We start from the raw sequence: 10883 nt of genomic DNA on the forward strand, positions 1-10883 counted from the left end.
TTATATATAATCCTTTGAAAATAAACAAATAATTTATTGTTAGACCTGAATAATGGACGCCTTTACTCTTCATAACGATCTCTTGCAGTTCTGTATATGCAATACATATTTATACATAAACCGCATTTTGCATAATCTAACGACTACATGCGGGCTGTTCAGGAGTTGCAAAGGCAATGCGGAATCAATTAGGGTAGAGCCTGCATTGCTAAAGCTTTGCGATATGAAAACATTGAATTCATTTTACTATTTTTCGAAAATAAATGATTTCCTCTGCGTTGTTCAGCTGTGGAAAATCAAATTACCAATCTTGTTGGATTGGCCTACATCTAATTATAATGTCCAATTAATTCTGATGCTGTACTCTCTGCAACTGAAATTCCAAATCTCTGAGATTAAAGTTTATGTATATTGAGTGTTTCTGCCAAACAAATGTAATGTTAACTGTTATGATTTATATTTAAAATGAAACAATTTTTTCGTGGAACCTTGTATCAAATTTCTTATATTTCAAAGGTTTTTTTTTCTTTACATAGCCCTGGTCAATCACCACAAGCACGAAAAATGAAATTGGATAAAAGATCCCAATGCTCCTTGATTCATTGTAGATCTCTTCCTATACTATTAAGAATCTATTTGACATTTGCCCTCATGATTCTATGTATTGCTTTTGTTAGTTTGATCTGACATAGACTTGCCACGAAATAAAGGTCATTTTAAATATGGAGCCTAAATCAAGCCAAATTATGGTATGACGAGGGCTGGGCATTTTGAATCGAATATTATGTTAGATCATCGGTTCTGGACCAGAGGGCCATGGCCATACATTTTCACATGAGCCAAAAGGCTATAAAAAATTGCTGGAGTTATTGATGAATTTGTATAATTTGATTGAAGTAGCAATGAATGATGATGCTTTTTTGAAACTGTGTAGAAATTTTCCATTTGATTGAAAAAACTGGCAGTGTCTATTTTTGCGGAAAGTATTTTGGTACTCCCGAAGTATGAGAACCAAGATGGCGGACACCGAAACGTAGAATGTATACCAGGTTAGGGTTAGGCCATATTTTTTTTTCAATTTATTTTATTTTAGTTCTACTACGAGTTCAGGGACTAGCCAAGCGACTCCCGTAGTTTTTGTACCTGAAATTATGGCCATTCGAGATTCAATTCGAAAAAATATTCGATTTGGGTCTGAAATCATCAAGTATTCGACAATGCCCATGTTTATCGCGGATGAGTTTTCCGAGTATTTTAGATTTAGTTTTATTACCTTGTTGGATGCTCGGTTTCATAAACATTTTTGTCTATTCTGTTGCTTTTTTAAAGATAATAGTAATATCGCAAAACATCAAATTCATTATTATATTGGCATAACAGTTCAACGAGAATATCGGTCGGAGACCGGAGATTTATCGATCGAGCGATAATTAACTAATTAATAACTCGCTAATTATACAACATAATTAACCTAATCTATAGGCTTCTGGTCCGAGATATGATGCATGCACATGCAAAATTTGGAGCAGATTCAAGCTCGCCTTCGTGAGATATCGCGTTCATCTAACAGACAGACAAATACCCATCAACATACTTACAGATCTTAAGATCGATAAGTAACTAGTTACTTGTATATATATGGGAGTGCACAACATGACTTGAGATCGTAAACGCTGCGTTGCAATAATTGCACAATAGACGGAAACCATAATGAGCCAATACTTAGCAATCAGTTAAATCAGTGACAAATTGCGGTTATTAATATCTGTTCTGTTCTGAAACATGAAAATGGACGCAATAGTTAGATGATATTAAATGGAAGTTGTTTGATTATCATATTTAAATTTATTTACATTTCTACTGCGCTTCTTTGACTGCTAACTGCTGAACACTTGTCGAAATGTACATAACGCAATAATGCATCGATTATGATATGAACCACAACTAAAATAGTTTTGTAGAAAAATTACTCTAAGCTTCATGGTCGATAAATAGTGGAGGCTAGATTACTAGTTTGAAGCGTGTTGTATACTAGTTTAATATAGTGAGCTGAATAGCATATCGTCACGCAGACAACTAAATTGCGTAAGTCATTTTACGAAATTTTGAGAAAAACGTATAAAAAACTTCTCATGAAATTGTCATGCCATCGAGAGTCAATAATTTCCCACGGTTTAATTTTTTAGTCGTAGCCGGATTCAAATTAATTTGTATGACGCAGGTATGTGACGTAATAATGTCGCACTATCACTTAATGAGAAATCTGCCAAGTGCACACTTTCCTATGCTGTAGTGTCAATTCAAATTTATAAGCGCTAAGCTAGAATCTAAGGTGCAAGAATTCAAAATTATTCTGCCGGTGTTATTTTGCCATTGTGAAGTCACAATTGTCTTGCTGTAATAATAATAATTCAATATGACGAAACAATTGCAGAATGTGCATGTCACACAAAATCTCCTTAGGTTTCGAAATTCTTGGGTCAAAATCAGAGTTAACAGACAGGTGCGCAGCATTACCTAAAAAAAACTATTTTATATAAAAAAGGTTAAAATCGCCAAAAAAGAAAAAAGCAATTCGGTTTTCAGCCTGACGATATTACGTATATTATTTTTATTTGTCCATAGTGGGATTTATATTTTCATGTTGTGAATGTAATACGCCGGACCCATCCTTGTGCTTTTCGGTCTATAGCAGGTTTCCCAATCTGTATACTACGACACTGCTATACCTCGAATAAGCGCGGCAAAAATTCAGTGTTAATAATAAATGCTTACACTTAGGAACTCAGCCTCGATAATCCACCATCTTACGATAACCTCTATGAACTTACTGATGTAATTAGTGTTGATTCGACGCAAATGGCGGGAACCTTCCTTGAGTTCTAACAAAGATTATATATTCTGCTTATATTATATATTCTGCTTTGTCTACACCAGCAGAAATTGTTAGCGAACAAAAGATCGCCTCTTATTGATCCTTACTTAAAACTAAATATAATTTTTGGGAGCGAGACTTTAAACTTCCATTTTTAATCAATTTCAAGTCACGTATTTCAAACTATATATAACGCCCAGGCTTAAAAAGTAGCACGTTTATTCGGAAAACTCTTAATTATGAAGAGTATCTGCTTATAGTTTCAGAACTATACTATAAAATATCTTTATATAGACGTGTTAATATAAGTATGTCGAAATGCATGTAGGTGTCTATGACCACCTGTAACTGGGTCCGAAGACCAATATATGTGTTGTCGCAATATTAAACAATAGATCAGTATACAAATTACGATGCCACTTTGGTATGCGATCTCACTTGCGTAACGTTTAATTTCACGAAGACATTTTTATAGAATCCAAACCCTAACCAAAATCACCGAGATCACACAATCGCATACCAAAGTAGCACCTATATAGTATTCGCTTTTTGTGAGGCAATAGCGTCTAAAATAAAGCGCTAAAAATTGATATTACGCATACATTTTCGACAGTGTCATTAAAAATATACTTTTGGCGTTCAAAATTTAGAATGAGTATATACTAGGTTTCTTGTGTCAAGAACTTGCCATTTGCAATTTTATAAGGCCTACCAAAAAGCGTGCGCGTGGGAAAAGTTTGGGAAACTCTTGTATAGTACCCTTGACTAATACTGCTTTGAGTGTAGGCAACAAAGCGTAAAGCAGTGTCTGACCATATATTAGGCACACTGGATTATAATGTACACGATCGATTTTGAGAAAAGTGATTTTGAAGTGTGGTGAGTAAAATACGGAATATACCCAAACATCCATCAACAAAACCACAATTTAGCGAATCAATCCATATGTACACTACGTATCTATAATTATGGTTCTTGACAATGCGGCGAAAATACACGATAAATGCATTATTGGGAATCCAACCTATTCCATTCAAAACAGATAAAACGATACTTACATTTGTATGGCATATTTCATGAGATTGTAGACCCCTTGTACGTTGGCGAAATGTTACGTAGGTTTGACGGATTTTCTATATAATATTATGATCTTTTGAAACAAACAAATAACTATTGTTAGACCTGAGTAATGGATGCCTTTACTCTTCATAACGATATATTGCAGTTTTGTCTATGCAATGTCTATCTATAAACTAAAATCGTTTTTTTGTATAATTTCATGACCTCACGCGAGCTGTACAGAGCAAAGGCAATGCGCAATCTATAAAAGCCTAGCCTATTTCTCCACAGCTTGAAAAAAACAGCAAATTCGTTTCCTATTTTCCAAAAATTACTGATGGCTGTTACTCCTCTGCGTGGTTTAGTTGTGTGAAATCAATTTCTTATTTCTGCTAGATCGGTCTACATATAATTATAATGTCCAATTCATCCTGATGCTGTCTGCAACTGAAAGTTTTGTTTCATAGCCTCAAGGTGTCAAGTCAAAAAAAATACACTTTTACTGGTAAAAATACTGGTAAAACTAGAGATAAGATCTTTCACAAGAGATTGAAGATTGCCAAAGTTAGTTCGAGTGAAATCTTTGTTGAAATAAACATTTTATAAATATTCCTATTGATTTTTCTCGCTTCGTTGGTCATTCACGATTAAGGGGAGATTTAAGGGTTTGTAGGGAATTTGCCAGTTTCTCTCTTTGTGCTAAATCATTATCAGCATCACTTAAACAAATTTTATTGTGTTGTGGCACATCAGTGAGGTCTAAATGTTGATGAGGCACACATGAAATAAAGAACAATTTCACGCTATGTTCATGTCCCGAACGACGAAAAAACTGAGTGAGAGGGATTCACAATATACGTTTAACTTCTGCCCACTGCCCTAAACTGTTATTTAACACGCTTCGAACTATAGTAATCTACTCTCGCCTATATCTAACGCCCATGCAAAGTACAGCAATAGTATATCACCAAATCGCAAATAATTTCATAATTATACTTCACAATAAATAATCGAGCTTTTTAGCAGCAGACAATAATCTAACAATTTACGGTAATCAAAATACCTCGAGGCTTTGTCTCAATATCGAAGAAAAAACGGCTAAAAACTCATTTAGTTGTGGTTCAAATCAGAGTCGATATATTGCGTTCGACATTTTAACTAGTGTTTATCAGTTAGCAGTCAAAGAAGCGCAGTAGAAATGTAAATAAATTTAAATACGATGATAAAACAACGTTCATTTAATATCATCAAGCTATTGCGTCCATTTTTATATTTCAGAACTTTCTTCTAAACGCAAGTGGCATTGGCCACGCAATGAAAGTCGATAGATTATAATATTTTTGGCTGTCTTAGTTGTTTAATAATATATATTACCTACGTTACATCTGAAATTAATGGTGTAATTTTAATAATATGTCAGTATAGCATAAAATCCTTAAGAATTCTGCTGATTACCGATGCCAACGATTGGTGGACCCGGCGGAATTCATGATACGCATTCGAGGCAACAAGCGGACTGGAGTCGGCAAGGTATGCTTATAAAAATATCTAGTTTGTTCGTGTTCAGAACTGCTTTGTAATTAATTATTATAATTTAAACTTGATCGAAGTTTTTTTCTTAACAAAAATATCAAACCTGTATCCAGTGGTGAGCTGTAGCCGGAACGGCGTTCCGGTTGTTGGACATTTCACTGCATTTGCGTTTCTGTTGTTGAAATAAAATTGTGGTACAAAAAGTCTAGTTTCTCTGGTAAACTTAGTTATTAATTTATGTTTTGTTAAATCATAATTCTTAATCTTTTTACGTCACATCACGCAAATAAGTAGTACAGCAGTAAGGTGTAATAGATGTTTCGCCGACCTTTGACCACATGAAAATTCATTCAATACCTTTCTAATAGTAAGATTTGTATTGAATTGCTATGAATACTCTTATAATTTTACACAAACATATTTCATATTATAATTTCTTCGCAGTTCATTGCAGTTCTTTGAAAGTCCGCGTCGTGTTGTGAATATATTACAGTTTTGCGAATTAGGTGCGTTCCGGTTGTTAACGATTTTTTCAGCTCATCACTGCCTGTATCTACCTACTGCTTGATACTAGGTAGCGAATTGTCGAGTAAGTCATCGGTGCTGATTCGTTCAGTTGTGATTTCAGAAATTAAACCTGCTCTTGCAATAGGGTAATCCACTGACTCCGGAGATCGTTTCATTTAGATTCAACAATTGGATCTCCGCTCGATGAGGCCCTTATTGTCAGTAGGCCTTTAAGTCCGTCTGTCTGAGACAGTTCTGAATGAAATTTCTCAAGTGGGTTATCCTATCACCCTAGTATTGTGCGTTGCAGTGAAAATTCGAAATAGTGTTTTGTTCCATGGCAGCAGTAAAAATGCGCGTCGATTGTTGGAAAATTTCGAATTTACTCTTACGTTTTGCCAATTTATGGTAAACGTGGACGAAAATTAAAATTCCGGGAACGCTACCCCTTGCGGAATAAACTACTCTTTCGAACAAGTCCTTCATCATCTCGATACGCCATAAATTGGGGAAGCCTTAGGGTTTTCAGTGAAAATTATTTCATTTGTTATACTCCAGTATACTATATCACTCACTCGAGAACGTCAACGTAACGCGCAGTGCTCAAAGTGAACTGGCAATTTCGGCGACCTGCTCACTTAATAACGCTGCCGTGCTAGATGCGCAAGTTTCTATGGATGGTAACCGGTCGCCTGTGTGAGGACTTCAACTACCAGCAGAGATCCTGGGCGCCTACCAGCTTGTTTATGGATGTATGTCACTGAAAGTTTCTTTTTCATTTCAGGTGAATGCGATACAAAAGAAACATCTTGCATCTTGTGTGGGTTTCTCCATTTATACGGTGTTTATTTTTCTGCCAACTATGATTTGCGGTTTTAACGTGGGAACTATTATTATACCCTTTTGGAACTTGTTTATATTGTTAATAGGAGTTTTTTGCGCCATTGGTCGTAACATTCATGATAAATGTGCGCAAAAAACTCAAAGTTGAAAATTATTTATTGTTTGTATTGGCACAATTACAAGCAAACGGAATTCAAACCAATGCATCTCCTACTGCTGCTCGATTCTACATACGTGCTATCTCATATCCTCCCCGGCGCTTTCATACAGGTCCCGGGTCTTTAGAAGTGAATCCGAGGATTTTTAAAATAAATGCTATAAGTTCGGAATCAACACAAGAAAATGAACATATAAAATCGAATAATGTAATTACTCGGTTTGCCGAACCTAAACCAAGCGAAGCTGATGGAAATCATTCGGACGAAAAAGTGATTAGAAAATGGAATAGTATTTGTACAAAAGATGATCCTTCTTCGTCAAGAAGTTCAAGCAGAAATTCATGTAGCATTGATAGTAACCGTCGTCCATTGAGAAGCTCTATCGAATTAATTACATCGAATCTCAGCCCCAATAATCCACCTAAATACGACAACCTTGAAATTACTGATGTCGTGTGTGTTGATTCAGAAAAGTCGTTCATCACATTTCAACACAAATGGCTGGAACCTCCCTTGAGTTCTAACGAAGATATATACACTGCCTCGTTTACACCAGCAGAAATTGTCAGCGAACAGGAACAAAGCATCACCCCAGATACTAATGAGTCGAGTCCACCTCCGTACTCATCCTTAGAAAACTGAAAATAACAGAAAACGAAAAAATACTTATTGATCAGACAACAATTTTTTTAAAGAAACTTTTAATTACTTGTTTTCAGTATGTAAATACTAAGCCATATTTTTTCAACGACATTGTGACATATGACTATTTTATGTAGTGAGTTATTGATAAAACGTTTTTCTATAGTGTATGGACGCTCAGTAATTTGTCTGAGTAATGTATTCTATGTTTTCCGTAATTCATTTGTTGACAGGTCCAATTAAAATAAAATAGTTGCTTACTATTATATATTTCCCAAGTATTCGAGATTCGATTCGAAAAAAAATATTCGATTCGATTCTGAATTCACCAGGTATTCGAAAATGCCCAGCCCTACTTACAACAACCTTGAACTTACTGATGTCGTGTGTGTTGACTCAGAAAAGTCGTCCATCTTCTTTCAACGCAAATGGCTGGAACCTACTTTGAGTTCTAACGAATATATATACACTGCCTCGTTTACACCAGCAGAAATTGTCAGCGAACAAAATATCGCCTACGAAACGTATGAATCTACTCCACCTTCCTACTTCGTATTTGCTCGTGTTGGGAACGAAGTTTTTAGTTTATATTTTCAATTAATTTCACGTCACGCATTATGAACTGTAAACACACATATATAAAGGCAAGACTTGCAATGTAGAAAGTTTATTCGGCGAACTCTTAATTAGACGAGTATATGCTTATATACAGAACTATATTATAAAATATTATGTACTTCCGTAGTATGTGAACTAAGATGGCGGGCACTGGAACGTAGTATGTGTTGTGTACCAGGATTGGGCCATATTCCCAGGTACAAATACCACGGTAGTCACTTGGTTAGTTTTCAAACTCATAATAGAACTAAAATAAGGAAAATTGGACTGAAATTATGGCCTAACCTGATACACATACTATGTTCAGGTGTCCGCCATCTTAGTTCACTTACTGCGGCCAAATATTTGTATATAGACGTGAACACGTTGTGATGAATGAAGTGCTAAAAATTGTTATTGTACATACTTTTTGACAGTGTCATTGAATATATACTTTTGAAGTTTAAAATTTAGATTGTGCCCCAATTTTATGCCCAATGAGGGAGGAATAAAAAGTTCCAAAATAGTCAAACGAGGGAATTCATCGAATAAAGTTGGAAACCACTTTTTCAAACAAAGTATATGCCGTATTTTATTAATAGGGCGCGTATGGGAATTTTGAAATCAAGCTTATTCAACAATATATAACAATATATATATTTCCAAAATTTCATCGTTGACCGAACATTTTCTACATCGACATAGCTACTTCGTAACAGGGAGGATCTTTATCACTTGATCGCGATACTGAGCATTCAGTTCGTTGTTCCTCAGAAGAAACTGATTCTGGCGATTCCTTGAACTTTATATCCTCAATGCAAACTTTGGCAAAATGACAGTAAGGTGGTGGTGGCATGCTAGGATTATTATCCTTTGGTGGCGTGACATACGTGCCAACGTGTGCTGGGGGATCATAGAGATTTAGACTAGAGCTGCAAGAGTTTATTGCCAGTGAGTTTGTACTGTTGCTGGGTGAAGATGATGCTTGGTGACTTAAAGCATTTGGCAAAGGCGTTCGTGCCATACATTTTTCATCGATGTTTTCGAGATCTGGCGCAGTATTTTGCATTTCTTGATCGCCCTTTTGAACGTTTCCACTAACGCTCTTTATATCAGAGCACTGTTTCGTTTTTCTTCGTTTTCTCAGTAGGCAATAGTCGAAAAAACATATACCACAAACAACAGAGCTGAAAAGTGTTATAGGGGTGGCGACTGTACCCACCCATTCAAGTGTGTCAGGGTCATCAATTAGTATTTGAAGTATAAAAACCACAAAATAAGCGAGGGCAAACGGAACTAATAATAAACAACACCCTGAACAGGCTTCTTTAAGTCCTTTCCTGTAAACAAACATAATTTGAGAAAAATGGCGGAAAAAAATAACATTTGGTCTTTTGATTTTTTTTTAATCATTTAAATATAAAGCCCTACGATAAAGTTTAAAAGGTAATGTGGAAAATTTTACAAGAAAGCAATAACCGTTTTGTTTGTTACTGTGAACGCTATCGGGGATAATTTATTACAACAAGAGAGTAATGCTAAAATATATAGACACGAAGATTGCGCATCGGTACCGGTACGGTAAGGCACCGCAGTTTGCTGAAATAATAGGTGGGCACTACAGAAGCATACAAGCGTCCCATATTTCATAAACAGTGTTCAAAGATATGAATAAAACAGCACAATTTTCATTGTAATTTCGGGTCCAAAAGGATTTAGATAAAAAGTATCGTATTGTGCAAACCATGCAGCGTACGTGATTATAAAGTGCACTGTCAATAAATTGCTTGCATAGATTGTGTTCTTTTTCATACATTGGGTACGCCGAACTATGAGGTCCAGTCGGTACCGTTACTGATTTTGAGTGTAGACAACAAGCATAAAGCACTGCCTGATTTATAAGCATATATAACGATACTTACATTTGTATGACAAATTTCATGAGATTGTAGAATCCTTGTGCGTTGACGAAATGTTACGTAGGTTTGACGTATTTTATATAATAATTATATATAATCCTTTGAAAATAAACAAATATTTTATTGTTAGACCTGAATAATGGACGCCTTTACTCTTCATAACGATCTCTTGCAGTTCTGTATATGCAATACATATTTATACATAAACCGCATTTTGCATAATCTAACGACTACATGCGGGCTGTTCAGGAGTTGCAAAGGCAATGCGGAATCAATTAGGGTAGAGCCTGCATTGCTAAAGCTTTGCGATATGAAAACATTGAATTCATTTTACTATTTTTCGAAAATAAATGATTTCCTCTGCGTTTTTTAGCTGTGGAAAATCAAATTACCATTTCTGTTGGATTGGTCTACATCTAATTATAATGTCCAATTCATTCTGATGCTGTACTCTCTGCAACTGAAATTTTTTTTTCATAGCCTCAAGGTGTCAAGTCAAAGAAACACTCGCTTTCGTTGAAAATTCTAATAAATATCGACAAAAATCAAAGATAATATCACTAACAAGAGATTGAAGTTTGCCACAGCTCATTTGAGTGAAAACTTATGTTGAAATAAACATTTTTTATGTTCTCTTGATGATTTTCACGCATCTTCGCTCTTAACGAACCCCTGTTCAAGCAAGCGCTTCAAGTGTTAGGGACGTTTAGACTTTTTTAGTGACGTTTGGGGGTTTGCAAGCTTCTCTCT

The 10883-nt window shown here is 35.4% G+C and overlaps 1 protein-coding gene across 1 annotated transcript; it reads right to left on the reverse strand.

Moving 5' to 3' along the window:
- Nucleotides 1-8295: 8295 nt before the first annotated feature.
- LOC144428372 (uncharacterized) lies at nt 8296-10212 on the reverse strand. Its single transcript, XM_078117497.1, has 2 exons — nt 10137-10212; nt 8296-9554 (listed from the first exon to the last, which is right to left on the reverse strand). Exons 1-2 carry the CDS (start codon nt 10154-10156, stop codon nt 8906-8908), a joined length of 669 nt encoding a protein of 222 aa, XP_077973623.1. The 5' UTR covers nt 10157-10212; the 3' UTR covers nt 8296-8905.
- Nucleotides 10213-10883: the final 671 nt, after the last annotated feature.

The sequence above is a fragment of the Styela clava genome, chromosome 10, assembly GCF_964204865.1.
Source record: "Styela clava chromosome 10, kaStyClav1.hap1.2, whole genome shotgun sequence".
Taxonomy (NCBI): Eukaryota; Metazoa; Chordata; class Ascidiacea; order Stolidobranchia; family Styelidae; genus Styela; species Styela clava.